Source organism: Aspergillus glaucus, assembly GCF_001890805.1.
Source record: "Aspergillus glaucus CBS 516.65 unplaced genomic scaffold ASPGLscaffold_11, whole genome shotgun sequence".
NCBI classification, from domain to species: Eukaryota; Fungi; Ascomycota; class Eurotiomycetes; order Eurotiales; family Aspergillaceae; genus Aspergillus; species Aspergillus glaucus.
In genome coordinates, this window is record NW_019170463.1 from 653,251 (window position 1) to 680,706 (window position 27,456).

A 27,456-nucleotide genomic window follows, 5' to 3' on the forward strand; every position below is an offset into this window, starting at 1 on the left:
TGAACAACCCTCCCCGACTGAATTTGTCTCTATTTCTCGAAATACGAACCCGATCGTCTCTCGCGGAGCTGAGCTGTAAGTCAATCAATCAGCCCGTCCCCGCTGCGGAGGCCGCAGAACCAGCCGCCTCTTCTGACGTTCTTCGCTCATTCCGTCCCCGAGTCTTTTTCTTTTCTTCTTTTCTCTTTTTCCTCCAATCTTCCTTCTTCTTACCCTCTCACTGTTCTCCCCGTCGTCCTCCCTCCCTACCTCCGTTATTCCGTATACTAGTCCCTCTGGATCCGCCTGACTCTCCAGACTGAGCTCCTCGAGAGTCTCGTAGAAGGCGGCTAGAAATTTCTCTGCCTCCGTCTGTCTCTCCTCCTCTTCAATCCCCAGCCTCGGCGCAATGGCATCCCAACATGGCGAGGACGTCAAAGCCGAATCGAGGCAGCAGGGAGCTATCGAGACCGCCCAGAATGCGGCTCAGGACCCCCAGTCCAACTTGAACCCCGAGGATGTCGAAAAGGTTTTGCTCGAGGAGACCGAGAAGGCTGGCATGCCTGCTTATCAATTCGATCCTCATGCTTCTCCCGAGGAAAAAGCCGCTGCGGCACAAGCTGTAGGTCGAATTCTGTAGTTGAAATCTCGATTGATTGCAGCCTAGCTGACTGTCGTGGAAATAGCACGTGCCTCCAAATTTCCACCATGACCACGAACCAAAGGGAACTGCTATTATTACGGATAAGGTGAGCTTTTCCTGAGTCAATTCTTTCAAATTCCTTATTAACACGACTTCTCAGGATAACGGCGGAGCCGATGAGTACGAACTCCCTCCCATGAGGACGGCCACGGACCTCCTCAAGCGGGAAGAAGCAGGTGCCGAGGAAGGGCAGAAAGAGGGAGCAGAAGCCGGCGCAGAGGATGATATGCGATGGGCTCGCGACAGAACTGGTTGGGAACCGCAATTTGTTCACGAGACGACCGAAGAAGAACAGGAAGAAGGCACATTATTAGACCACCAGACCTTCCTGGAAGGCAAATTGGATGACAAGTTCTTCGGAGGTAAGAACCCAGATTAATACACCTTGCATTCAGTAGCTGACTGACTTGGTGTCGTCTAGATTGGTATCACAATGCCGGTGTCATCGTTTTTGCCTGTCTCGGTTCCTGGGTGATTGCTATTCTGGGAGGTGGTCTTGCCTGGATCTTCATCATCATGGCCGCCTGCAGTACCTACTACCGTACCTCCCTGCGTCGTGTTCGTCGGAACTTCCGTGACGATATCAATCGCGAAATGGCCAAACAGCGTTTGGAAACCGACACCGAGAGTCTTGAATGGATCAACAGTTTCCTCGTGAAATTTTGGCCCATCTACGCTCCCGTTCTCTGTGACTCGATCATCAACTCCGTCGACCAGGTCCTCAGTACGGCCACCCCGGCCATGCTTGACAGCTTGCGTCTCAAGACCTTCATTCTTGGTACCAAGCCTCCCCGTTTAGAACACGTCAAGACGTACCCCAAGACCGAAGTTGACACCATCGTCATGGACTGGAAATTCAGCTTTACGCCCAACGATACCATGGACTTGACGGCGCGCCAACTCAAGAACAAGATCAACCCCAAGGTTGTTCTCGAAGTTCGTTTGGGTAAAGGTGTTGTCAGCAAGGGTCTCGACGTGATTGTGGAGGACATGGCCTGCAGCGGTTTGATGCGGGTCAAGGTCAAGCTGCAGATCCCCTTCCCGCATATCGAGCGTGTCGACGTTTGCTTCTTGGACCGCCCTGAGATTGACTATGTCTGCAAGCCGCTCGGTGGTGACACACTGGGCTTTGATATCAACTTCATTCCTGGTCTCGAAAGCTTCATCAAGGATCAGATCCACAACAACCTCGGTCCCATGATGTATGCTCCTAACGTCTTCCCCGTCGAAATCGCCAAGATGCTGGCCGGAAACCCTGTCGACCAAGCCATCGGTGTCGTGGCCATCACACTGCACGGAGCTCATCACCTGAAGAACCCCGACAAGTTCTCGGGCACCCCCGATCCGTATGCGACCGTCACGCTCAACAGCCGCAACGAACTGGGCCGGACCAAGACCATCCACGACACCGATAGCCCCCGCTGGGGTGATACCGTGTACGTGATTATCACCTCGTTTGCCGATGCGTTGACCATCCACCCCTACGACTGGAACGAATTCCGCAAGGACAAAGAACTGGGAACGGCCACTTTCGCTTTGGACCGGCTGGAGGAGCAGTCTGAACACGAGAGTATCTACCTCGATGTCATGGCTAGCGGCCGAAATCGCGGTGTAATTCATGCCGATGTGCGGTTCTTCCCCGTTCTCGAAGGCCGGCAACTGGAAAATGGCGAGGCGGAGCCCCCTCCGGAGCTCAACACTGGTATTGCTCGGTTCACGGTTGAGCAGGCCAAGGACTTGGACGCTCACAAGAGTATCGTGGGCCAGCTCAACCCCTATGGTGTACTTCTCCTCAATGGCAAGGAAATCCATATCACGAAGAAGCTCAAGCGTACCAACAACCCCATTTTCCAAAATGCGTCCAAGGAATTCCTGGTTACGGATCGGAAGTCGGCTCGTCTGGGTCTGGTAATTAAGGATGACCGCGATATCGTGGCGGACCCGATTCTTGGCAAGTACCAGATTAAACTGAACGACTTGATCAAAATGAACGAAAAGGGCCAGGATTGGTTCCATTTGCACGGGGCCAAGACTGGTCGCGCCAAACTGACGCTGCAGTGGAAGCCCGTGGCTGTGGGAGGTATCTCGGGCAGCGCTGGCTACGTCGACCCGATCGGTGTCATGCGTTTCCACTTCAAGAGCGCGAGTAGCCTGCGCAACCTGGAGACGATGGGCAAGTCTGATCCCTACGCTCGAGTGATGCTTTCTGGTATCATGAAGGCTCGCACGGTGACTTTCCGCAACAACCTGAACCCCGAATGGGACGAAGTGGTTTATGTTCCGATCCATAACCCTCGTGAGAAACTCGCAGTGGAGGTTATGGACGAGGAATCCATGGGCAGCGACCGATCCCTGGGCTCTGTCGAACTGTCAGCTTCCGACTACGTCCACGAGACGGAGACTGGCGAGTATGACATTGATGACGAGAAGCAACCCGTCTCTAGCAATCTTCGGATTGGCACTGGACAGCCCAAAGGTACCATTCACTACACAGTCGCCTTCTACCCTACCATCCCCGTTGTCAACCCCGAAGAAGAGGCGGAAGAGGAAGAAGCGGAGCAAGAGGACACCAACGGCGAACCTCCGACTCCGACTCTGTCGAGGAGGAGCACCGACTCCAGACCCAAGGTCTCTCATTCCAAGTCGCTCAGCACGGACTCGAAGGTCACGAACGGCACCACGTCCAATGGCGAACCCAACGGCCGTGCCAGTCTCGAAACCGTCGGATCTCGTCCTACGACTGCCAAGGACTCGGAGGCTATGTCGATCAAGTCGACCCAGATTCCCAAGACCTACGTTGGTGTCGAAGATATTCACAACTACGGTATGTATCTATCTTTTCTTTGTCTATGAAAAACTAAAACTGACCGAAATTCCAGAGTCTGGATTCCTCGTGTACAAGTTCCATGAGGTGCAGCTTGCCCATGCCAACGTGCAGTTGGAAGCTGTGATGGACGATTACATGTTCCCCGCCTACGTGTCACCTAAGCTTCGCTCGAAATCCGTCAAGCTTGGGGATGTTGGCGACTCTTTCGTGCGTGAGCTTGAGTTCTCCAAGCTTACGCTGCGCCTGGTGGACAAGAACGACCCCAAGGACGACAGTGACGAACACTGTGTAGCCAAGTTGGCCGGAGACACCTTTACGACTTTGCAACGTATTCTTGTACGTGGTTTCCCTCTTTTTATTCAGAGTTGTTCTTATTCTAACTTTACATAGTACAACCCAACGGAATTGGCCCTCCGTTCGGAGCACGGGGAAGTGAGCAAGGTCACGGTCAGTGCCAGGTACATTCCGGTCAAGATGAAGCTCGATCCTTCCGAGAGTATCAACAACATGGGTACTCTACGTGTGGACGTGTTGGACGCAGCGGAGCTCCCATCGGCCGACCGTAACGGTTTTAGTGACCCGTACTGCAAGTTCCGCCTGGAGGACAAGGAAATCTTCAAAACCAAGGTGCAGAAGAAGACTCTCCACCCAGCTTGGAACGAATTTTTCGAAACTCCGGTCAAGACTCGTATCGGCTCCGACTTCCGTGTCGATGTGTACGACTGGGACTTTGGGGACAAAGCCGATTATCTGGGTGGTACCCCGATCAGTCTTGAAACGCTGGAGCCGTTCCACAGCCAGGAGGTGTCCCTTACCCTGGACGGCAAGTCGGGTGCCATCCGTTTGAAGTTGCTCTTTAAGCCCACCTACGTTATGCGTGCGCGACAGGGATCGTCTACTTTCTCGGGTACGTTCGCCACCCCCGGCAAGATTGTTGGGGCACCCGTCAAGGGTGTTGGTTTCGTTGGAGGCAACGTTATCAAGGGAGCTTCGTTCCTCAAAAACGGTATCAAGTCGCGGTTCTCCAAGGGTGGTGATGACGCTTCGTCTATCACCAGTGGTGATGCCGCTGAGGAGCCAGCTGAGAGCGAAGACGCCGTTGGCAGTTTGGGACCGTCTGCAGTCCTTGTTGAAGGCGCTACGCCACCAGGCTCATCTGCCAACAGCCAGCGACACGAGCGGACGCGCAGCGTGGCCTCGCACTTTGGCGACCGTCTCGGCATCGGCGGTAGTGGTGGCAAGGGAGACACCGGCACTGCAACCATCTCCATTGTCTCGGCTAGCGGTTTCCCATCTGGAGCCAACGTGCGTGTGTTAGTCAAGGCCATCGGCCCCAAGGGCGCCAAGGACGTGCACAAGTCCAAGGCGATCAAGGCCAGCGGCGGTGCGGTGCAGTTTGACTCCTCTCACGAAACTTGCCGGGTGCACAACACTACGGAGGATGCTCAATACCAGATCCGGGTGGTCGACCACGCGACCTTTGGTTCTGACGACGTCCTGGGCGAGGCCCTCTTCTTTGTGAACAACCAGGGATCGGGCGCTGGACAGGAGAAGGCCGTCACCGTTGGAAATGGCAGCGTTTCGATCCGCAGCAGCTTCAGCTCACCGGACTCGGCATCGCTCCGTCCGACTACATCTCACTCGAACACCGGCGACAATGTGTCGGAGGTGATGGATAGCCCGGACTCGAAGAGGCTAGGTCGTCGGAGCTTCTTGAGTAAGAGGAGTGCTAGTGGGGCATGATCATGTTTCATTTTCTTGATTGTTTTACATTGCTTTAGAACGGTACATAAGTTATTTTGTGGGTATGATATCCTTTGCGTGTTTGCTTTATTTTTTTTTTTTTTTTTTTTTGTGTTGCCTTTTACCGGATTAGCCATGATGATAATGGAATTGTATTTATCCTGCATGCGGTGTGTATCACGTGAATCCGGAAGCGGTAAATAGAGGGGTCGGAAACGTAGAGAAAGGGGGCAGCCATGGGACATCAACGTGACGTTCCAGACTATGGACTAAAAGACAACCAAATTGACAGGGTCCAAAAATATCATCTATTGTTGTGGCGTAGGGCTACTACTACGGAGTACAGGTACACCGGAGGACAAATACTAGTCCAGGATGTACTACTGGGTATTCTCCGTAGTGGGACACCGTATCGATTGGTCCATTGCAATACGGAGAGAGCTATATACTATTACTTACTGCTATTATTGTAGTTCTTGTCTTGGATTCCGGAATGCGATTGGAATGGAGCGAATTGGAGGGAAGGGTCTTCGGATATCGAATCCACTGTTATCGGTGACAACAAATGGAATGGTATTTATAGCCTCGGCGAACCTGAGGAGAATTGATGAGGATAGAGGATTCTAGAGCAGGATATAGAGACAGTGTAGAAAAACTATGGTGAGACTATTGTATTCTGCTACTATACTTGTACACTATACACCGTACAAGTACACCAGTCCACCAGTCCACCTGGACAGTACCCCACTTGGCCCTATAATTATCATCATCGTCCTCCTTTTATTGTTTACGTATTCTCTTTTTTCCTCAATTTCTTTTCCTCTTAATATCTGCTCATTTTCTTCTCTTCTCTTTCTTAATATTCTCTCTCCAAGTACACTTTAATAATTGTACTTTGTACACTCTCTATAATACCACTGTACAGGTACGTGCCCATGACGGAAGCTTGTCGTCGCCAGCCACACCCGACGATCGACGGCGGTCCCTTTCTGGCGTGGCAACTGGAATCTCCCCTACCTCTCGCTCTCTCTCCCTCTCTCTCTCTCCCTTTTATTCTCTCTATACCCCCCCTCTCTTCTCTTCCTCTTCACCTACTCTACTTTTATTCTCATCATTGAGATAATTCTCTCTGTCGTTGAGCTGTTGCTAATTGACTCTCCGACAGTCCTGACACACGCCGATTGACCACCTCTCCTCTTTCCCTCTCTACGAATATCACCTTCCACAATGGCCGCAAACGCAATTCCCTCGCGCCTCAGAGCTCCTGCCAATGAGGCTTCCCAGGGTGGCTTTGGCAAGCACCACGGAAAGTCCCAGTCGCACATGGTAAGTTGACTTGAGTCGTTGTTGCGGTGGTTCCTGGTTCCTTCCCGCGGTGCGGTCGCAGTATCCAAAACAGAAGGAGGGATGGCTCTTTCCTCTGGATGGATGGATTGTTTATAAATATGCCTTTATTCTTCGTTTGCTTTTCTTTGCTCTTCAGTCTACTCCCGTCGCCATCGTTTACTGCTCGCATTCATTACTTCTGTACCAACTGTTACCTGTCTATTTACTCTCATTTCGAGACGTCCGTTGCAACATGCCCTTCATTTCTTCTTCTCGTCAACGTTCTCTGACCAAATCCTTCCCTCTCCAGGCTTTCGAGAATGCCTCCACCAGCGTGGCCGCTTCGCAGATGCGTAACGCCCTGAACGCCCTCTCCGAGACCGTCCCCGATCCCCAGGAGAAGAAGCGTTTCGAGGCTGAGACGGACAACTTCTTTGCTCTCTTCCGTCGTTTCCTCAATGACAAGGCCAAGGGCAACGCCGTCAACTGGGACCGCATCGCCCCGCCTCAACCCTCTCAGGTTGTCGACTACAACGAGTTGGGCAACGAGGCCTCGGTTGAGTTCCTCAACAAGCTGGCTGTTGTCAAGCTGAACGGTGGTCTCGGTACCTCGATGGGTTGCGTCGGCCCCAAGTCAGTCATTGAGGTCCGTGAGGGCATGTCCTTCCTTGACTTGTCCGTGCGTCAGATCGAGTACCTGAACCGCACCTACGATGTCAACGTTCCCTTCGTTCTCATGAACTCCTTCAACACCGACCAGGACACCCAGTCCATCATCAAGAAGTACCAGGGTCACAACGTCGACATCATCACCTTCAACCAGTCCCGCTACCCCCGTATCGTCAAGGACTCGCTCCTGCCCGCTCCCAAGAGCTTCGACGCTCCCCTGCAGGACTGGTACCCCCCTGGCCACGGTGACGTCTTTGAGTCGCTCTACAACTCGGGCACCCTCGACAAGCTCCTTGAGCGTGGCGTCGAGTACATTTTCCTGTCCAACGCGGACAACCTTGGTGCCGTCGTTGACCTCCGTATCCTGCAGCACATGGCCGACACCGGCTCGGAGTACATCATGGAGTTGACCGACAAGACGAAGGCTGACGTCAAGGGTGGTACCATCATCGACTACGAGGGTAAGGCTCGTCTCCTGGAAATCGCCCAGGTTCCCAAGGAGCACGTCAACGAGTTCAAGTCCATCAAGAAGTTCAAGTACTTCAACACCAACAACATCTGGATGAACCTCCGTGCCATCAAGCGTGTTGTTGAGGAGAACGAGCTTGAGATGGAGATCATTGCCAACGAGAAGTCCATCCCTGCCGACAAGAAGGGTGAGGCCGACCAGGCCATCTACCAGCTCGAGACCGCCGTCGGTGCTGCCATCCGTCACTTCAAGAATGCCCACGGTGTCAACGTGCCCCGTCGTCGCTTCTTGCCCGTCAAGACCTGCTCCGACCTCTTGCTCGTCAAGTCGGACCTCTACCGTCTCGAGCACGGTCAGCTTCTCATGGACCCTAACCGCTTCGGTGGTGTGCCTGTGATCAAGCTCGGATCCGACTTCAAGAAGGTCTCGGACTTCCAGAAGCGTATCCCCAGCATTCCTCGCATTGTAGAGCTGGACCACTTGACCATCACCGGTGCCGTCAACCTGGGTCGCAACGTCACCTTGAAGGGTACTGTCATCATTGTGGCCTCGGAGAGCAGCACAATAGACATTCCTCCTGGCTCGGTTCTTGAAAACTGTGTTGTTCAGGGAAGCTTGAGAATTCTGGAGCACTAAGGGAGTCTCGTCTTTTATCATTTCTTTTATCTGTTCTTCCCCACCACTTGTTATTGTGTTTTTTTTTTTTTAAACCCCGTTTAATGTCTTTTTCCTTGCACAGGCCTCAATCCCGACAGGGACGGTCTTTTTCTGCATTGAGGCGATGGGTATGCCCTGAATTTGGGTTGGTCTACTAGTTTTATCATGGGGATATCTCTGGATGTCAAGGAGGCGCCATGGTGGTCATGGGCTCCTGTAGGTAGTGTTATGTATCTGGCGTGTCGTTAGTCACTTTAATTCAGCCTTGGTACACTATTTCAATGAGTCTTGATCTGTAGTTGGACGTAGACAACATAGTAGGCGAGTTTGATATCACGTGCCAGTCGTGCATATCGTTGGTGGAAACCATTTCCGACGAAGCCTCTATCCTGTCTAGATTCAAAATCAGCGTCAACCATTCTGTACGGTAACTAGTTAAAAAAGATCATGACAAATCAAGACAGATCAAGACAGATCAAGACAGATCAAGACAGATCAAGACAGATCAAGACAGATCAAGACAGATCAAGACAGTTAGAACTCAACGTTTACTGTTCTTGTACTATATATTGACTTTGTCTAGGAATAGAATAGGTGCCAGGAACGTTGTATGGCCGGACTTCAATTCCGGTTCTACGTCATAGTATCTGCCCAGCATGGTTGGTACCGTCCTGTTCCTCTTTCGCCATGACTTCAATGCCCCATGCTCCCCTTTTCCGCAATGTGTAGATCACCCTTCCAACTCTATTTTTGCGTTGCGTGCCAACAACAACACGATTGATTGACCCAATAACCTCCATTCTACCCTACAAATGTGCGACTCTGATATGTCTCCATACTGCACAACGACAACAACAACGACAACGACAACGACAACATGAACGATTCGCAATATTACCGCCAGATAGCGCCGGGCCCGTCACCAACGTCTGAGGAAGCGCCTAGTCTGCCGAGTCCGTCGGGGGAGTCCAGATCGAGTATTGCTTATAGTGCTGGGAGTACTGCTGGGGGGCCTAGTTCTAGCGGAGGTGGGAGTGGGCAAGGGCCGACAAGTGCTGGTGGTGGGAGTGGGAATGGGGGGAGTAGTCAGTGGAAGAAGAGGGTGTCGACGGCTTGTTTGGCTTGTAAGAAGTCGAAGAGGAAGGTATGTTTGCCTCTTTCTGGGTGAATGGTGTGGATGGTGTTGATAGTGTTGGGCAGTGCTCTGGAACAGCGCCGTGTGATAACTGTCGAGCGTTTAACCGGGTCTGCGTGTTTGATGAATCGCTAGATCAGCGACGACGGGTTGCTGCGAAACGCACGGCGGATGAATTGACGTACCACCGCGACCTTCTGAACGACTTGTTCAAGTTAATTCGCGCCGCAGACGAATCGCACGCTCTCAAACTCCTCGAGATCATCCGCAAAGATGCCTCAGCCGAAGAAATCAGATCCTACGTCGACGAAACCCTAGCCAACCTCGACAGTGCAACTTCAAACTCCAAAGGAAGCAACAAAGAAATGGTAAACAAGCTCGAAGATGTACGACAGATGCTCAACGTCGAAGGCACGGGTCCCTCATTCCGGCGCAAAGTCATGGATATACACTTTCTGTGTGATGAGGCGCCGTGCAAGGTTCCTGCGAAGCCGTGGACGACTGTGACTGAGGACGATGATCTGGTGTCGCATTTGATATCGTTGTATTTTACATGGGATTATCCGTTTTATTCGTTTTTGGACCGGGATGTGTTTTTGAGGCATATGGCGATGGGGAATTTGGAGACGGAGTTTTGTAGTCCGTTTTTGGTGAATGCTATTTTGGCGAATGCTTGTGTATGCCTTCCTCCTGCGTGGTTGTGGACGTGGGTGTGGTTGCTAACTTTGGTAGCATTTCTCGGAGTTTACAGAAGCATATGTCGTCCCCGGGGACATCTTGACCAAAGGAGCGGATTTTTTTGCTGAGGCTGAGCGGTTGAGGCAGCAAGAGACGGCGAAGATTGGGTTGTGTTCGTTACAGGGCACGCTTTGTTTATATGAGAGGTACGTATTTGCTAGTACATTATGATGCATTCTCTAAAATAGGCAGATATGCGCTTTCGGAAGACGATGATATGGGCTACCTGATGCTACACCAGGCAATTCGGGCCGGCGAGACACTCGGGTTGATCGGTGACAAAGGGGCCAAGATGATTCCCGAGCAACTTTCCTTTGATATGGATACCTCTCTCAGGCGAACTGCCTGGGGGTTATTCCACATTGATACGTAAGTCGTCTACTTTGTCATATAATGCATGTCTAACAAGTGCAGTGTAATCCATACCAGCTTTCTACGACCAAGCCTCGTCGCCAAAGTCAACATGAACCGAATTGACCGCAACGGATCTACTGATAGCGACCTCTGGATTCCATATCCCTCGCATCGCAACGCCAGATCAGCATATCTGAGTCAGTACTTTGATGAAACATGTAATATCAGTGAGATTGCACTGGATATTTCGAAGGAATTGTTTTCGGAGGATAGGAGTGTGACTTCGGCTTCGCAGCGTCGTCAGGTGAAGGAGAATTTATATGAGCGGTTACGAAGATGGCATGGTGCTTTGCCGCGTATTTTTGGGCCGGAGACGAAACCGCCGCCTTATATTATTCTTCTAAGGTATGTCTCTCTGGTTTACACATTTGGAAACATGACTTATTATGATAGAATGAGATATTACACCCTGGTCATCAACATATTCGCCTGCAATGCAGACGATGATGTCTCTAGCACCACATCCGACGCCCCTAAAACGCCAGAGAGCGAGCCCCGCCATAGCCCGAACAGCAAATACAACGCCTGGGAACTCACACAATCTGCTGCCCGCGGCATCGCAAGCCTTACACGCCTGCATCGACGCGAATACGGCATGACACGCGCGCACTATTTTGCCATGTACGCCATCAACCTGGCGCTCTTCGCCATGCTCGAGTCCGAATCCTTCGACATCTTAGACCCGGACTTCCTCTCCCTCTCCAGTTCGTTCTCTGTAATTGCAAGTCGCTCGCATCTGGGCCGCAACTTGTTTCACATCTTCCGGCAATCCGTACGCTCCAAGTCGCAAGGGAAACGAATTCGCGAGTCGAGCGGCGTCTCCGAAGAACTAAAAGAACTATTCGACGAAGACTCCACCGCAAAGGGACAGAACTGGTTAGATGATTACGCCAAGGGTCTCGAAAAATTGAACCAAGATGATCGATACAATGGACTTGGGAATGGGAGTCATAACGGCGAAGACCTACAGGAGTATCCGGGGCTAGGGCTGTTTGATATGCTGGATCGGTATGAGAGCTTGAGTCTGGGGAAGGATGAGATTGTGGCTGAGAGGAATAAGCAGGAGGAGTGGTAATAGTGCCTGTAAGTAATGCAGTTATATATCTCTACTATGCATATTATACAGAGGTGACCATGGGTAACTGTGACGGCCTGGTCACGTTGGCTGGGTATCACGTGAGGTGCAGCTGTTTGCTTCGTTGCTTTGTTGATAAACACGGCTTTACCTCCTTTCTTCCTTCCTCATGTTGATAATTCTCGTCGATAGCTACCTAGGTAGAGCACATGAGTTGATGTTCCATTATCCTGGCTGAGCTCCGTGACAGTAACAAGTGATGTCATGATGTGAGATCATCAATGCATACCCGACGGAACTTACTTTCCTTTTTCGACAACCTTTCAACCACCATACCTTTACAAGAATTGCAAAGCAAACTAAATAAAACAAACCAGCTCAAGTCGGAAATCACCCACACGGGCTAGCTAGTCACAATGGATCACAACCACACCCACAACCACATCAGACCCTACGACCCCGAGAACCCCCAACGAACCAATGTAATGAACATCGACCTCTCCGAAGAGGCCATGCCCCCCTCGTCAGCAGCAACATCCTGGCCCTGGGAACAATCCATCGTGGCCCCTGCCTCTCTAAACACAGGCCCAATGGACCAGCAACAACAGATAGAATCCGACCACACAATGACAACAGATCCATCTACAGACCCCTTCCTAATGCCGAGGAATAGCTACAACCGTTTCGAAACACCCACATTCCACCCGTTTCCGAGCGGTCTGTCCTTTCCTTCAAACGACATCCCCCCTCCCCCACCGGCACACACAATCTCATCTCGTCCCCAACCTCCACCATTCGGAGTCGCGCCGCTAGACCCCCATCCCAATCCCCATCCAAAACCAGCAAGAGTCGCAATCCCCCGAAAAACAGGCGGCGACAGCGGGACATACCGCCGACACCGCTCCGCGCGCGCATGCGAACCCTGCCGCAACCGGAAGATCAAATGCGACGGCAACAAGCCCATGTGTCGGCAGTGCGTGGAGCAGAAGATCACATGTACGTTTCTGGACGTAAAGCGGGTAAGGGAGCAGAAGCAGTTAGGGACATTGGGGATGAAGGTTGAGAAGTATGAGGAGTTGTTGAGGGATTTGGAGCCGGATGTGGATATTATGGCTGCGAAGAGGATTCGGAGGGCTTTGAAGGTATGTCTGCCCCTGCCCCTGTATGTTGGATGGATGGTGTTTGGGGGAGGGTGTTATGGTTGGAGGTGTTAGAGGCTAACTGGGTGATTGGGTGATATAGCTTGATGAACATGAGGAGGGGTCGGACACGGCAAGTGAGACTTCGTCGTTGGGGTCGCTTGATGCAATTGATCTTGTTGAGGAGGATTTGAACCGCAATGAGAAGACTAGGGCGACGGGATACTTTGGGAAGAACTCCGAGGTAGCGTGGATGCAGAAACTCGAGAACGAGGCGAAATATCGCAGTCGCCGTGGGATCCAGGATAGTGATCCGGCGTCTCAGTGTTCAGAGGGACGACCTGATGTACCGATTTCATTGATGAGTTACTACCTAGACGACCTCGACATCCCCATGTTCCACGAAGTCGATCCCTCCGCCGTGCCCTCGAAACAACTCGCTGATAAATACTTTTCGGCATACATGCTCGTCTTCCATCCGTCGTTCAACGTCGTCCGACGCAAGACATTCACCTCGCAGTACGCGCGCTTCATCCGTGAACCGAACAACGTTCGACCGCCGCGGAAATGGCTCGCTGTGCTTAACATGATATTCGCCATCGGATGTCACTATTGTCGGTTGACGGGTGATGATGTCGGTGGCGATAGGGATAGTCTGATATTTCTGGCTCGAGCGCGGAAGTTGAGTTTAACAGAGGACATGCTCTTCGAGCATTCAGACTTGCAGCAGGTGCAGGTGGAGTTTCTAGTTGCGTTTTACATGCTGGCACGAGGCCAGGTAAACCGCGCCTCCAAGTTCGCAAACATGGCCTTCCGCTCCGCCTTATCTCTCGGTATCAACCTCCGCTTCGTAGACGACCGGACCGACCACGGCGCCAAAGAAGCACGCAGTCGTCTCTGGTGGTCAATATATATCCTCGAACACTCCATCGCCGGACTTACAGGACGAGTCTCCTGCGCAAGTGAAGGTCTCAGCTCGGTGCCACTACCGGTACCATACGAAGAAGAATACTTCGACAGGCCGGACGTGCTCAAATTATTCCAGGAAATCCCGCTGCGCCAGAAATACCTCAAGCCGACGCTCTTCCAATCGGACGAGGAGTCCCGTGCGCATGGCGAATGGCTCGAGAAATGCGGCCCCAGCCCGTCCTCGTTCTTCTTTTGCTCTGTTGATCTGGTTTTTATCACACAAGCTATCATCAACAAAGTCTACAGCATAGAAGGCATCCGTGAACGATCCGGGCAAATCGAGCAGCGTATTCGGAAGTACGGTATTAAACTGGATAACTGGCTTTTTAAAGTCCCGTCTATGTATCAGTTCACGACAACTGGTGGACGAGAAGCGCTGAATGGGGATATCAATTTGTTGGTATCGAGTGGGTGGGAGTTCGATGGGAACGAGGACAAGGAGAAAGACCGGAAGAGGAGTTTTGCGAGAGAGAAGTTCAGTCTCGCAATGCACTTCTACAGCTCCAAGATAACCCTATGCCGACCCTGTCTCACGCACGCAAACGCCAGAAACATCACCCCATCCACGGATATCGGCCCTAGCCAAACCGCCAACGGCGACGACAACGACACCACCAACCCTAAAGATACAGATATCGACAGCGACGGCGACACCTCTGACGCAACCAACCGTTCAAACTCAGAACCAACCTCCCAATCCACCGAAACAAGCACCCACACCACCCAAGCCGACATCACCCGCTCCAACCCAACCCCCCGCCTGCACAAAACCCCCAACACCTCCAAAGCACGCCGCGCGCGCTTCCGCACAGAAATGGCCCTCTCCTGCCTCCGTGCCTCCTGCGCCCTCCTCTCCCTCCTCCCCAACGAACCAGACATCCTCTCTCTAAACCATCTCGCGCCATGGTGGCATCATTTACATTATATCATGCAAGCTACCACAGCACTGTTGTTGGGGCTGGGTAGTTGGCCGACGAGCCCACCTGCGGAGGAGAAATATAGTACGTCCGTGCAAGCGCCTATTTTCGGGACCTCTGTGCCAACAGAAGCTTCTACGGATCCGGGGAGCGAAGGTGAGGGTGGGACGGGGCCGCGGATGAATCCGCTTCCGACACTACAAGTCGCAGCAGTCGTTAGTTCGACGAAGAAGGCGTTAAGGTGGTTATACCACATGTCCGTCCACGGAGACCCCGCTGCGCGCCGCGCGTTTATATTATCAGATAGTTTTATGCGGCGCATAGCACCGAACCTAGGTATCGACGTGAGCGACCTCCCCGAAGTCGAGACGTTGCCTGTCACCGGGTCGCTGACGGAGGGGATGCCTGTTCCGGCTAGTGGAGTCGGGAGTGGTGTTGAGGGGGTGTCCGGGGATAGTGAGGAGGCGGGAGAGAGAGAGAGGGAGATTGAGGTTGAGGGGAGGGGGATGGAGGGGGCGGCTGCGAAAGGGGAGGTTAATCAGGAGTGGGATGGGGTTGGGGGGAGGATTGCGGGGGTTTATGGGTTATGATGGATGGCGTTGTTATAGATATTTTTGTTTGGTTTGGTTAGGGTAGGGTTTGGATTGAGGTTTGGATGGATTATACTTGGGCTTGTTTGTGATGGTGGTATACCCTGATCCGATTATGCATGAATATAGACTGTGAATAACTGCTGCTGCTAGATATGCATCAAATCAAAGCAAGAAATGACAATTTCATGACAAAAGAAAGGGGAATAGGGAATAAAAGTAAAAAGAAAGGAGATGGCAATGCTCAATTTATAACATCAGCAAGCGATAAAACCAGATAAATGAGACCGAACCGAACCATAAACGAGATAGATAGACAATGCGTAATTAGTCAATACAAGCCAAACAGCAAATGGAGCCAATAACCCATGGACATGGACATAGAAAATAACTTGAAGATGTTGTAGAAATCACAGTGAACAGACAGTAAGAAACGAGGACGGTCACCTCATCCCATCAATCGAATGCAGAATATCCCTCTTATGAACAGGATTCATCCCAATCCCCATATTCAACGTACTCATATGCATCGCCATCGGATTCGGCGGTGGTGGCGCCTGCGTTGGCGGAGGTGCAGGTGCCCGATTACCCTGCTCCATACCTGTCCCCGCACCAGACTGTTGCTGGGCTTGTTGCTGCTGGGCTTGCTGCTGGGCAGCAACGTCAACCTTGCGCGGTCGACCACGCGGTCTTCCCGTCTTCGATGGTTTGGGTGGACCGGCTGGTTTCTTGGGTTTTGGACGCGGGGCAGCAGCAGCTCCTCCTGCTGCGATGGTATCGGCTTTGCGGGGTCGGCCACGACGGCGTTTTTGGGGTGGTCCTTCGGTTTGGCCTTCTGGGGATTGTTGGGGTTGCTGTTGCTGTGGTTGAGCTTGGGGTTGAGCTGCGGGGGAAGGGACTGGGACTTGGACTTGTATTTGGACCGGGCGGGCTTGCGGGGATTGAGTGGGTTGTTGTTGAAGGTGCTGTGGTTGAGGTTGAGGAATGGAGGGAGGTTGCGGTTGCTGTTGCGGCGGTTGAGGATGGGCGTGCATAGTAGAGTAATGAAACTGATGCTGATGCTGCGGCATCTGCGGTATCTGCGGCGCAAACTGTGCATGTGCCGGTGGCGGAGGAGCAGCCTGGACATGAGGAGACGGAGCAGGATGCGGGTGTTGATAAGGAACACTGGCCGGAGCCGTGTTTGGTGTCGACGATGCCGATTTCGACTTGGCCTTTGGCTTGGGTTTGGGTTTTGCTGGTGCAGTTCCATCAGCTTTGTCCGCCTTGCGTGGTCTTCCTCGACGGCGGGGTGTGTTTTCTGTACCAGCAGCACCACTGGCCAATTCAGACTTGACTGGTCCATTCAACTGTTGCAGGACTGGTGCTGGTGCTGCTGCGGATGGTTGCGATTGCTTTGGTACGGGCTTACTGCGTTTCTTTGGGGGTGCGAGTTTCTCCTCCTCTTGCTCTTGCTTTGTTGCTGTCGTCAAAATCTCTGCAACGCCGATAGTCGAGGGCATTGACATTGACATTGGCGCTGTCGTTGCCGCTGGGGTCGTTGTCGTGGCTGGCCGTGGTTGGGGTTGCTGAGGTTGTTGCTGTGACGGTGGCTGCGGCGGCTGCTGCTGTTGCAACAAGGCATGCTGCTGCGATTGCGGATGATGATATTGATGGGGTTGAAAGGGGAATTGTTGGTATGGATTTGGCGCGTATGGGTTCTGCGAAGGCTGATATTGAGGTTGTTGGGGTTGTGGCAATTGCTGTTGTGGCTGTTGGTAATGACGCGCTTGCGGCTGCGACTGGTATGCTTGTTGGGGAGAGAAATGAGGTCGTTGTGTCGGTTGATATGAAGTCTGCTGAGTTTGAGGTTGCTGCTGCGATTGGGGCTGCGATGGATATTGCAACTGTTGAGAATATGGCGGTTGTTGTGGGTATTGTGCCTGCTGCTGCGCCGGCGAATAATGTTGGGCCTGAGAGGTATATTGCGCTTGTGGTCGTTGCGTCTGATACGGACTATGATGAGCAGGACGTTGCGACTGTGCTTGCGACTGCGACTGCGACTGCGACTGTGGCGGCGGTAGTGGCGGCTGCTGGGGTCGTGGACTAGGCGCTAACATAGGTGATGCCGACGTTGCTGGGTGCGAACCCTGGCGGTGATGATGTTGCTGTAACCGTTCTAGTGATGACTGCTGCGGCGACTGCGATGACGACGAAAGATTCATGGCATGTGCATGAGGTGACAAAGCTGCCTGCGGGTTCATAGCAGTAGGATGATGAGGACGAAAATTCGCCATGGGATTGATATTCCTCTGCAGCGTCTGCAGATACGGATCTTTAACCCCACCCACCGAGTCCGTGTTCCGAGACAACAATTCAGATGAACCTTGAGGAAAATGCCCCGGGAACGGACTGAAATTACCCCCTGCTGACAGCCCAACCAGCGGCGCGGAAGTTACCGGCGTCGTGATTTTGCGAACATCAGGAGAATGAGTTAGATCCGTAGTCGTCGGCTGCGGCTGACCCCGAAATAACGGGTTGGCAGTTCCAGGGATCGAACCATTGGCATGCCTCGGGTGAGTATGAGCAGGATGGCCCGCGGCGCTCATGGAGGGAGACTGTAGCGAATGGTTTTGGGGGTGTTGCGGATGCGACGTTTGGCGGGGATGCTGCTGTTGCGGCGGCGGCGCCTGGAAGGGATGGCCTCCGTAACCCATCATTTTTGCAGGCAAACTGTTACAAGATTCTGTGTCCCCGGTTTCCTTTTTGACTCAGGATCATACAAGCACACTGTCGGCCTCAGGCATCAAGCATGTGATAACCGTCCCTGGCGCGACAAGTAGATGGTCTTGGGGCGACACACGGGAGGAAACCCGTGACACTTGTCCAATCGCGCGGAGCACACGTAATATACGGAAGGAGGGCAAGCGAATCAAAGAATTGACACAAACTGTCAAATAGCGGCGCCGCGTTGGCAGTTGTCGACGTGTTTGTTGTTGTTGTTGAGAGCGAGATGCTGTCCCACGCGATCTGTGCTCTGTACTCCGTTGCTGGCCTCAGGCAGGATTTGATACGGAGGATGGTTCGGACCGGTTGCGCAAGGGAAATTTAAGAAAATAAAATAACGCGTTGGCGTGCAGTTGAGTCTCGTCTCTCGTTGATAGAAGTCTGTATAATAGGAAAAATATTCAGAATAATCTGGACTTGTTCTGCGTCGATGGCAGGATCAAAAGCAGGCAATAAAATGATGCCCAGCGGATGCTTGTTGGGGATGTTTTTTTCAGCAGTCGCGGTGGCGGTCGCTGGAATTTCTTTTTTTCTTTTTTTCGATTTTTTTTTTTTAAGCGTTGGGGTATTTTTGGCTCTCCGCATCACGTGATGTGCTTTTGTTGGTTCCCGGCCTGAGGCAGACAGCTGTCTATTGTGCGAATGGATGGAATAGGGGAGATTGGGATGGCTTTTACTATACAAAAGGCATAGAGTAGTATCTAGGCGTGTATATTGTGATTTGTGATCTATAAGACATCGACGTTGACACTGACAGATCGATCTGATGTTTTGGTTCCTTGCGCTAACTTTCTTTTTTTATTTTTATTTTATTTTATTTTTGATTTTTGATTTTTTATTTTTATTTTTGATTTTTGATTTTTTTTATTTTTGATTTTTGATTTTTTATTTTTGATTTTTGATTTTTATTTTTTTATTTTTATTTTTATTTTTATTTTATATATATATATATATATATATTTAATCATTTTAATTTTAATTTTATATTTTTCAGAAAATAAATAAAAAGACCTCTGACATCATCCATAACAGTCACCATACTATTCATGTATCAGGCTAGAGATTAGAGATTATAATAGTCAATTCTCTATAGAGTATAGCTATTTAAAATTGAAGGTTGCCAGCCCACGCTGCATGCTGCTGTTGTCCCTTCCCTGGAGATTATTTTCTATTTTTTATTTTTCGGTTCTGGTCCGAAGTGAGATTCCCCACATGTTCTTCTTTTTTCAAAAATAAAATAAATAAAATAAGAAAACAACGAACTATATCAATCAGAAGTATGGGGTATTTTATCGACACGCCAAATCTTACTCCGTACATCGGCTATATAAGAAGCCAATCCCCTCCCAAAAACCCAATATGAAAAATCCACCTCGATTCTTGACCCTGTCCATCCGCCCACTGCCAATACTGCTGTACTATCTTCGCCGCATTCACCGCATTCAAACACATCGTATCCTGCCAGAATTTATCGAGACAAGCCTTGAGAAACTCCCGCTGTGCCGGCCATGGACTCTCCAGCGCCGCGATGCAGATTGGCCAGAGGATACATTTGAATAGGGAATAGTCGCTGCGTAGGGAACCGATTACGCCGAGTAATTCATATATCAGGTCATCTTGTGGTGTGGTTTGGTTTGTTAGTGAGTCGAGGACGCGTTGTCCATAAAGGAGGGCTCCGAGTTTGTAGGCTTGGGATAGGTTGCAGAGTTCGTTGATGTTGTGGGAGGATCGGTGGGGGAGTGTGGAGGCCCAGAGGTAGCAGTCGAATTGTTGGATGGAGTCGAGTACGGTTGTGAGGTTTTGGGTGTGAATGTCGATGGGTACGGTGTCTAGCGTATTTGTATCGAGTAAGATGTCTCGCTGGTGGGAAATACATTGGATGGCATGGAGGAGGTATTCCGGACAACCGAGGAAGGACTGTTCTACGGTGTCTTGGGGGAGCATCGCTGGTGGAGCAAACTGGGAGAGTAGCTTAGGACGTACAAACGTTGCTCCAAGCGTTTCGATACTGCAGCTGTCAGTAATGCATATATATCGTACAATCAGTTCGCAACACATACGAATAGATCTGCTTGGCAACGAAGTTGCGTATCTCCTGTACCGTCTGTCCAGGATTGTCATTCCCGAGTGGTTGGTTAAGCGAGATGAGACTCTTTGCGCCTTCAAGATGAACGTTCCATCGATCACTCCCAGACTCTAGCAGATCCAAAAAGATCAAAAGAAAGATGCTGGCCAGGGTCGTATCCTGTCTGCACAGAGTAACATCCTGCACCGCCTGGGACAATCCCTGAATCGCCTGGTGCTTAAATGCCAGAGCATCCCGGTGAGAGGTCGTGAGACTCGAAGATGATTGTTCTGATTGATCAGAGTAGCCCGTGTTGGCTTTGTGCTGCGCCGCCAGGGCCAGAACAGCCTTGAGCAGGGTCTTGTCATTCATAGCCAGGGCGATTAAACTCCGGAAAGGGTTCTTATTGCTGTCATAGACGATAAACAGCTTGCAGATGCGTTCGCTATCTAGTTCCACACTCCTGTCAGACTCATCCTTTAACCATTAACAGCATAAGCAAGCGGTACCTACAATAATCCAGATAAAACCTCGATGTCCGATCCAAACTCCCCACAGCAGTATCCCCTAACCCCACCGGCACTCTATCACCCCCGGCCACAGCTTTCGAAGCATCCTCCACCGAGAGACCCTGCAGATTGCCTCGGATCGCCATTCCCTTGACCCATCGCAGCGGTCGCTTGTCGAAGCATTCTAGGCCGGCTTTTTCGCATTTGGCGCAGGGAACTTTGGACCGGTCGCATTGGACGTGTCGGCGACGACATGTATAGCAGGGGTTGGTCATTGCATGCTTTATGCGGTTGTTGTGTTCTGATTTGCCATGGTATGGTTGGTGCGTGGGGAGAACGGGGATGTTATCGCCGCGGAGTATCGCTATCGTGATTAGTCAGGATTGAGACATTCTTCGAGCTCTAACTAACTAACTATGAACTGATTTATTGCTCTATTAATCTTCGGTGAAAGCCTTGCGTATATTCATACTCTAGAGTAGTTTCTATGCTGCCGGCTGTCCTCTTCCTGATCTAGTGCTGCAACAGTGTGGATTCAGCTTTGTCCACAGAGTATCCGAGTACAGAGCCAATCCCCAATAAACACAACGCAAGGCTATCTTGCCAACACTGAATAGACCTATCCCGACCTCTCACGAACAGTCTTCGCAATCCCCTCACCGGCCTCCGTTCCCAACTTCTCAAACCCTTCAATAACACCCTCCCGATCACCCTTCCCCATCTCCTGACTCATCTTAAACTTGCCCTGCAAGCGCTCAACCCGAATCTCAATCCCAATAATATTCTTCTTCAACAACTGCACATAGTTCTCCGGCGCATCAGCCACCTTCCACGGCGACGCATACCCCATAACCCCCGTCTCTGCATACTGCGACAAATCCTCAATCTGCGTCTGCAAAAACCGACCTGTGACATCGGACTTCGAGTCACAGTATACCTTGATCTTGCCATAGGCCTGCACAGCGGAGTAGTTCCATGTCGGCACGACTTTGCCCGTGGCAGGTTTGGTTTCTGTGTAGAACTTGGGGGTTACGTAGTGGTGGTGGGGCCCGTTGAAGAGGATGAGGACTTCGTCGGAGAGTTCGAGGGTTTCGGCATCACCTTTTTCGGACTGGGTGGTTGTGAGGGCGTCGATTAGGGCTTTGGCTTGGGGGTTCTGTTTGCCGATATGGCCGCGGAGGGTTCCTGGGTTGTCCTCTGAGGGGTTTTCGGGCACGTCGATGAGGAAGGGGATGTGGCTGGATTGGAGGAAGGGATAGGTGGGGGATTTGATGGCTGTTGTTAGGATGCCCAGAGGGTTTTCCCTGATGAGCTGTTGTAGCACTGGGATACGTGCCTCTGCGTGTCCTGGGCGGAGGTGCATTGTGATGAGCCAAATTGTGGATGATTGGGAGTAGTAGAGTAAAATAGTAAAGTAGAAAGAGGTTCAGGATGAGGGGTTATGCTGCGGTGTTTATCTTTTATGCGCCAGCTCTGCATACCACCCGGTCAGCACATGATATACATTCCATATGATTCGCAGTAACCGCCGATACATCGGCGTAGGGCGTCGCATTCCTCCATTTCTGGTATGGTTCTTTATCGGCGAATTATCGATCGCCTTATCCATCAGCTGACATCCAGCCAATCATAGCTATTCTTCCCGTACCGGTACAAAACGAAAAGTACCATGCACTATACTCAATTAGGATGTTGGCAGGAGTGGGGCGAATCGGCACTAAAACGAGCTTAATTCTGGTTTCGGAAGTTGGCAGGAGTGGATCTTAACGATTAGATATAAAAACTCCCAAGTGTGAGGACGGAGAGTTTTTCTCTACTACGTTCAAACTCATTATGGTTCAGGGCTTATTGTAGCTGCTTTACAATGTCGCACCCTTCTACCCAAGCGTTGCACGCGGATGACTCGTTGAACCGGGTTACGGACGTTGCGCCTCCAATTCATCTCTCGACTACCTTCCGGTTTCCTAGTGAGCCAGAGAATTTGATTCCTTCTGTTGACCCGGTGGTATGTTTGTCTCTCTAAGCTTAAGGAGCTGGGCTAACTCTCACAGGACGAGTTTGACGGGCACAACTACGTCTACTCCCGCGAATTCGCCCCCAACGCAACCCGCTTTGAAGCCATCCTCTCCGCTCTCATCGGTGGACAAGCCGTGAGCTACACCACCGGTCTCGCAGCCCTCCACGCCGCTCTGGTCCTGCTCAACCCCCGCCGCATCTCTGTTGGGGAAGGGTACCACGGCAGCCATGAAGTGATTGCAGTCCTCTCCCGCCTCTCGGGACTCCAGAAACTACCTCTGGACTGCTCAGCCGAGAGCCTTGAGGCTGGAGATGTCATCCTCCTCGAAACACCCGTCAACCCTCTTGGAACAGCATTCAGCATCGAGGAATTCGCCCAAAAGGCACACTCCCGCGGCGCATACCTAATCGTCGACAGCACATTCGCCCCACCAGGCCTGCAAGACCCATTCCTCTGGGGCGCAGATATCGTCCTCCACTCAGGAACAAAGTACTTCGGCGGCCACAGCGACCTCCTTAGTGGCGTCCTCGCAACCAAGCGCAAAGACTGGACAAAACAGCTTCTCGAAGACCGACTAGCCATGGGAAACGTCATGGGCAACTTCGAAGCCTGGCTTGGTGCTCGTAGTCTGCGCACATTGGAAGTTCGCGTGCAGCGCGCTAGCCAAAACGCCTCCCATCTAATCTCCTGGCTGCAGAGCGCATTAACAGCGCCCTCCCCCACCGACGAACAGAAACTCATCAAATCCGTCCTCGGCAAGATCCACCACGCCAGTTTACAAGACGAACCCTGGATCAAGAAGCAAATGCCCAATGGTTTCGGGCCTGTTTTCGCTGTTATACTGACTAGTGAGGAATATGCTCGCGTGCTGCCTAGTAAGCTGCGTTTCTTCCATCATGCTACTAGTCTTGGTGGAGTGGAGTCATTGATTGAGTGGCGGGCATTGTCGGATTCGAGAGTTGATCGGAAATTGTTGCGGATTAGTGTGGGGTTGGAGAATTGGGAGGATTTGAAAGGGGATCTTTTGCAGGCTTTTCAGGCTTTGGTTTGATCAGGTTTTGTATTCATGTCTAGTTGGGGGTTTTTGTACAGTGACATCGAAGAGGGGTTTATAAAACCAAAGTACATATGAAAGTCATAGACAATATCAGTTACGCAATTGCATGATGAAGAGCTGGTATACACGAAAACGGCTATACATCTCACATCTCACATCTACCAAGTATCCGTAGGTATCAAATTATTGTATCTTGTGATTATAGATACAGGACACAAATGCCCATATGTACCCCTCATATATCACATACACGCTAACCACCTATTTGTTCCCCCCAGTAATGTTCCCAATAAAATCCCTAGCCTGCTGTCTCAAGTTCCCCGTCGCATTACCAAACTTATTCGACACATTCTGTCCGCCGGAGGTAGCGTTGTTTGTCTTGTCGCCAAGACCGCCGGTAGCGTTGTTCAAGGTGTCCTTGGCGTTGCCGGTGGCTTTGTTGAATTGGTCCGAGATGTTGTTTAAGGGGTTTGAGCCTTCTGTTTGGTTGGGGGAGGGATGGGTTAGTTTTGGGTAGGGGAGCGGGGGGAAGGGGGCGAGGGAGGGTGAGGAAGGCGTACGGTTTCCGCTGTTGCCGGGCATTTTGACGTTGTGGGGTTTATTGATTGTTTGTGAAGGGAATAAAGACGAAAGGTGAGCTATAGAAATCAAGATCCGATATGTAGGGTTCTTATAGATCTGGGGCTAGATAGATGCATGACGTCAGGACGTATCAGTATCCAACGTCGTTTACGACTTGACGTCGAGAACGGGAGAAGCCATGGTTCGCTCGTGGCGATATGACGATACGAATGATAACGTGACCATATTGGACTGATCTAAAAAGTGTATTATCGCGCATCGGGTATCTATCAAGCAAATGGGTAGGGGCAGATAGCAGCAGATGTGCAAAGGGTAATCGCTAGAATGGAACGCCAAAAACAAAAGACAGGATCCCGGAATATGATGTAAAAAAGAGGATAAGAGAAAGACATTAAGAAATAACCGAGTGGACCTCATTGCCAATCACCGGGATGGCTGGGGGTATCGGGAGGGTCAAGATAACATAGGGGGAATAACAAAGCAAGGGTATGTAGAAGTAAGTGAAAGACTGGGCCTGCCGTCGACACGCTGGAGTTGGAGAGCATCGCATACACGAAAAACACGCACGAGAAAGCAATAGTAACAGTAGATAGTCAAGCCGTCTCGTTGCCTGAATCCGGATCGCTGGATTCAGTAACAGACGAGTAATCATCTTTGAAGTTCGAGGCCGATAATAATCCTCGGGCACTTTCGCCAATGTCTTGCAATTCTTCGGGGGCAAGCACGCGTCCACCGAGTTCGATATCATTGACGTGGACGTCGTATTCCAAGGCTTTCTGACCATCCTTGATCAGTTCCTCCGTCCATGCCAGACACCGTCGGAGACTTTGATTCATTTTCTGGCTATCAGTCAATAACTCTTGATGCTTGGCAAGATCAATAAACACTCGTTTCTCGTCTCGTGCCCGATGTTTGGCATCATGCTTCGCCAATGATCCGGGACTCATCACTCTCTCATCTGCGGAATATTCATCATCATCTTCTTCATCTTCCTCGTCCTCATCTTCATCCTCATCGTCGTATTTGTCTTTGTCTTTGTCTTTGTCTTTGTCTTTGTCTTTGTCTTTGTCTTTGTCTTCATCTTCATCTTCATCTTCGTCATCGCCATCATGGTCAGATGACTCTGTATGTGACTGCACCGAAGATATCTCGCTCATTCCTTCCTCTTCCGTTTCAGTGGTTGTCGAAAGCGCTGTCCCGGAGACTGAACGACTAGATGGCCCAACGGGGATACGGCCTGCACGACTAAGACGTCTGTATCGCCGCAATTCTGCATTCTGCTTCCGCATTTCGCGCTCCAAGGTACGATTAATCGCAAGGAGGGACGAGTTGCTGATTTCCAGGTCCATAATCTTGCGCTCGACGCGAGCATTGGCAGCCGGGTCGTTCGTGTTCACCTGTTCCTTCGCATCTCTGACAGGACTTGCCGTGTCTGCGGAGCCAGAAGACCCATTGCTAAATATTCGAGGTCGTAGACCTGGAATGGGCTCTGATGCCGCGGCACTGGCGTCAACTTGTGGATCCGTTGGAGACACGATAATGGGACTTGGTCGGAGTGCCTCTCTGGGTGAATTACTGTTGCTTGCGGAATCTAAGCTTGACGATTTAATATGGCGTGCGATAGAGAGGGGAACGGGTGGTGGTCGATCAGGAACGATAGCTGGCAACGAAGCCTGCCGCTGCGAACTAGGTTCAGTGGAATCATTAGTGGGCGGTGGTCCCGACTGGGATGCCACACTGTCCGATAGTCGGGGTGCAGGTTCGGTTGCGAGCTTTGCAGACTTCAATCGTGGGGAAGCAGAATTAGTGGTGGGAGGTTTTCCCCCAACCACAGACCGGGACAGCCCTGTCGAACGGCGTTTGATCGTCGGTGCTGCGGGGTGAGATTCATCTGCTGATGACCGACGCTCTTCTTTTTTTCCTTTGGCATATACAAATGATGCTGGCGAGGACGGTTTCCCGGGCGGCTTGAGTCGAGGCTCCGGTTCGGGGGTGTTGGACGACCTGGCATCGGAGGCATGAAAGAACATCGGCGATCCTGATGACGACATATCAGGCGAGGACATCGGACGCGCAGAGTGATGGCTCTCTGCGGTCAGGGTTCTGGCCCTGCTGGTGCGCGGAGGCTCCAGCTTCGGTCCTCCGCGAACCGGACTCCGTTCTGTCCGATAATGCGCTCCATTCTGCGATCCAGGGGTCACCACGGACTGAGAGTAAGGGGTATGGGGCGCCGACGGAACCCCCGACGTGGTACTCGTGGGCGATGACACAGGTCCATCTCGTCTAGACGTTCGAGAATTTGTTCGCGGAGTCACATTCGTGCTGAGAAAACTGGCGCTCGAACGATAATCGTCCTTGGAGGGGGTGGTATTAGCTGACGCAGGGTGTTCGGATTGCGCGACACGTCGGGGCGTCCGGTAACCTCCCGGAGTAGCGAGTCTGGGAGTTAAAGGCGATTTATTATTCGATCGGTGAAAGGCAGCGCTGAGAGCCGGGGTAAAGGGTTTGGCGATATGGCCGGGGTTTTGTTTATCGGAGGTCATAGTTGTGGATTTCGAGGGGCGGAAAGAACGGCGAACTTATGGCATTGCGAGGTTCGACGACGATCTGCAAGCATGATGGAGGCATCCGCCACAGACACGTCGGTATGCTCTGTCAGGTACTGAGCAGTAGTCAGGTACCCTGAGAGGATGATGGTGAAGTGAAAAGAAAGTTTGATGCCAACAACAGTCAGTCATGGGGAAAATCCCATCCCCGCCGAAAACGGTCTAGTGCCAGCCACCCCCGTTTTCACCGCCATTGCCTCGGGTTAAGAGCCAACATAATTAGAACGATGCTTGTACTGATAGAGCGTAGCGTCAGGGAGATTCATTTTACTTAGATTGACGGCTATTATTATGTGTCTATGGAGTTATCTACGGAGTCCAGGCCGGTCACATGGGGCGACCCGGATTATGGCGGGTATTCATCCCTGGTTCATAACACAGCGGACCAGACATTCATTCTTCACGAGATTAGAGATTCATAGTTAAGACAATGGTATCCCAGCAATTATGCGTGACAGCGTCTGTTATTCCACGGAATGCTCGGTAGATTTGGCGTTCTGAAGC

General features: G+C 51.4%; 10 protein-coding genes across 10 annotated transcripts; 5 read left to right on the forward strand and 5 right to left on the reverse strand.

Annotated features, from left to right (window-relative positions):
* Positions 1-388: 388 nt before the first annotated feature.
* ASPGLDRAFT_127131 (putative membrane bound C2 domain protein (vp115)) lies at positions 389-5,252 on the forward strand (the record flags this gene model as incomplete). The annotated part of the gene is made up of 6 exons (XM_022540705.1): positions 389-601; positions 666-728; positions 783-1,044; positions 1,104-3,506; positions 3,562-3,845; positions 3,900-5,252. 6 exons carry the CDS (start codon positions 389-391, stop codon positions 5,250-5,252), a joined length of 4,578 nt encoding a protein of 1,525 aa, XP_022400663.1.
* Positions 5,253-6,059: 807 nt separating this feature from the next.
* Positions 6,060-8,655, forward strand: ugp1 (UTP glucose-1-phosphate uridylyltransferase). The gene is made up of 4 exons (XM_022544715.1): positions 6,060-6,177; positions 6,418-6,578; positions 6,736-6,819; positions 6,889-8,655. Exons 2-4 carry the CDS (start codon positions 6,480-6,482, stop codon positions 8,350-8,352), a joined length of 1,647 nt encoding a protein of 548 aa, XP_022400664.1. The 5' UTR covers positions 6,060-6,177; positions 6,418-6,479; the 3' UTR covers positions 8,353-8,655.
* A 479-nt stretch (positions 8,656-9,134) lies between these two features.
* On the forward strand, positions 9,135-11,943 carry ASPGLDRAFT_367799 (uncharacterized protein). Its single transcript, XM_022544734.1, has 5 exons — positions 9,135-9,517; positions 9,574-10,185; positions 10,241-10,392; positions 10,439-10,615; positions 10,661-11,943. The coding sequence occupies exons 1-5, from the start codon at positions 9,251-9,253 to the stop codon at positions 11,733-11,735; spliced, it is 2,283 nt and encodes a 760-aa protein (XP_022400665.1). The 5' UTR covers positions 9,135-9,250; the 3' UTR covers positions 11,736-11,943.
* A 451-nt stretch (positions 11,944-12,394) lies between these two features.
* On the forward strand, positions 12,395-15,350 carry ASPGLDRAFT_126979 (uncharacterized protein; the record flags this gene model as incomplete). The annotated part of the gene is made up of 5 exons (XM_022540693.1): positions 12,395-12,901; positions 12,993-14,239; positions 14,300-14,514; positions 14,632-14,879; positions 14,991-15,350. 5 exons carry the CDS (start codon positions 12,395-12,397, stop codon positions 15,348-15,350), a joined length of 2,577 nt encoding a protein of 858 aa, XP_022400666.1.
* An 88-nt stretch (positions 15,351-15,438) lies between these two features.
* Positions 15,439-18,243, reverse strand: ASPGLDRAFT_368016 (uncharacterized protein). The gene has a single exon (XM_022544738.1). The coding sequence runs from the start codon at positions 18,047-18,049 to the stop codon at positions 15,794-15,796; it is 2,256 nt and encodes a 751-aa protein (XP_022400667.1). The 5' UTR covers positions 18,050-18,243; the 3' UTR covers positions 15,439-15,793.
* Positions 18,244-19,229: 986 nt separating this feature from the next.
* On the reverse strand, positions 19,230-21,015 carry ASPGLDRAFT_47679 (Zn(II)2Cys6 transcription factor). The gene is made up of 3 exons (XM_022546727.1): positions 20,695-21,015; positions 20,177-20,630; positions 19,230-20,124 (listed from the first exon to the last, which is right to left on the reverse strand). Exons 1-3 carry the CDS (start codon positions 20,963-20,965, stop codon positions 19,440-19,442), a joined length of 1,410 nt encoding a protein of 469 aa, XP_022400668.1. The 5' UTR covers positions 20,966-21,015; the 3' UTR covers positions 19,230-19,439.
* A 160-nt stretch (positions 21,016-21,175) lies between these two features.
* ASPGLDRAFT_47681 (FMN-binding negative transcriptional regulator) lies at positions 21,176-22,232 on the reverse strand. The gene has a single exon (XM_022546728.1). The coding sequence runs from the start codon at positions 22,051-22,053 to the stop codon at positions 21,310-21,312; it is 744 nt and encodes a 247-aa protein (XP_022400669.1). The 5' UTR covers positions 22,054-22,232; the 3' UTR covers positions 21,176-21,309.
* Positions 22,233-22,467: 235 nt separating this feature from the next.
* On the forward strand, positions 22,468-23,894 carry ASPGLDRAFT_47682 (putative transsulfuration enzyme family protein). Its single transcript, XM_022546729.1, has 2 exons — positions 22,468-22,695; positions 22,742-23,894. The coding sequence occupies exons 1-2, from the start codon at positions 22,555-22,557 to the stop codon at positions 23,756-23,758; spliced, it is 1,158 nt and encodes a 385-aa protein (XP_022400670.1). The 5' UTR covers positions 22,468-22,554; the 3' UTR covers positions 23,759-23,894.
* Positions 23,881-24,400, reverse strand: ASPGLDRAFT_47684 (uncharacterized protein). The gene has a single exon (XM_022546730.1). It carries the CDS (start codon positions 24,344-24,346, stop codon positions 24,026-24,028), a length of 321 nt encoding a protein of 106 aa, XP_022400671.1. The 5' UTR covers positions 24,347-24,400; the 3' UTR covers positions 23,881-24,025.
* A 539-nt stretch (positions 24,401-24,939) lies between these two features.
* Positions 24,940-26,922, reverse strand: ASPGLDRAFT_127323 (uncharacterized protein; the record flags this gene model as incomplete). The annotated part of the gene is made up of 2 exons (XM_022540715.1): positions 24,940-25,344; positions 25,486-26,922. Coding segments are annotated over 2 exons (1,842 nt in total), but the record flags the coding sequence as incomplete, so codon positions are not given.
* Between the last annotated feature and the right edge of the window lie 534 nt (positions 26,923-27,456).

Bases quoted from the DNA above. Each gene is read 5' to 3' on its own strand.
- ugp1 (XM_022544715.1), top strand. From the start codon at position 6,480: ATGGCCGCAAACGCAATTCCCTCGCGCCTCAGAGCTCCTGCCAATGAG. The intron at 6,579-6,735 runs GTAAGTTGACTT...TTTGCTCTTCAG, and splicing joins GAAAGTCCCAGTCGCACATG to TCTACTCCCGTCGCCATCGT. The intron at 6,820-6,888 runs GTCCGTTGCAAC...TTCCCTCTCCAG, and splicing joins ATTTACTCTCATTTCGAGAC to GCTTTCGAGAATGCCTCCAC.
- ASPGLDRAFT_367799 (XM_022544734.1), top strand. From the start codon at position 9,251: ATGAACGATTCGCAATATTACCGCCAGATAGCGCCGGGCCCGTCACCA. The intron at 10,393-10,438 runs GTACGTATTTGC...TAAAATAGGCAG, and splicing joins ACGCTTTGTTTATATGAGAG to ATATGCGCTTTCGGAAGACG. The intron at 10,616-10,660 runs GTAAGTCGTCTA...TAACAAGTGCAG, and splicing joins GGGTTATTCCACATTGATAC to TGTAATCCATACCAGCTTTC.
- ASPGLDRAFT_368016 (XM_022544738.1), bottom strand. From the start codon at position 18,049: ATGATGGGTTACGGAGGCCATCCCTTCCAGGCGCCGCCGCCGCAACAG.
- ASPGLDRAFT_47679 (XM_022546727.1), bottom strand. From the start codon at position 20,965: ATGACCAACCCCTGCTATACATGTCGTCGCCGACACGTCCAATGCGAC. The intron at 20,631-20,694 runs GTAGGTACCGCT...GTGTGGAACTAG, and splicing joins GAGGTTTTATCTGGATTATT to ATAGCGAACGCATCTGCAAG. The intron at 20,125-20,176 runs GTATGTGTTGCG...TGACAGCTGCAG, and splicing joins GTTGCCAAGCAGATCTATTC to TATCGAAACGCTTGGAGCAA.
- ASPGLDRAFT_47681 (XM_022546728.1), bottom strand. From the start codon at position 22,053: ATGCACCTCCGCCCAGGACACGCAGAGGCACGTATCCCAGTGCTACAA.
- ASPGLDRAFT_47682 (XM_022546729.1), top strand. From the start codon at position 22,555: ATGTCGCACCCTTCTACCCAAGCGTTGCACGCGGATGACTCGTTGAAC. The intron at 22,696-22,741 runs GTATGTTTGTCT...TAACTCTCACAG, and splicing joins TTCCTTCTGTTGACCCGGTG to GACGAGTTTGACGGGCACAA.
- ASPGLDRAFT_47684 (XM_022546730.1), bottom strand. From the start codon at position 24,346: ATGCCCGGCAACAGCGGAAACCGTACGCCTTCCTCACCCTCCCTCGCC.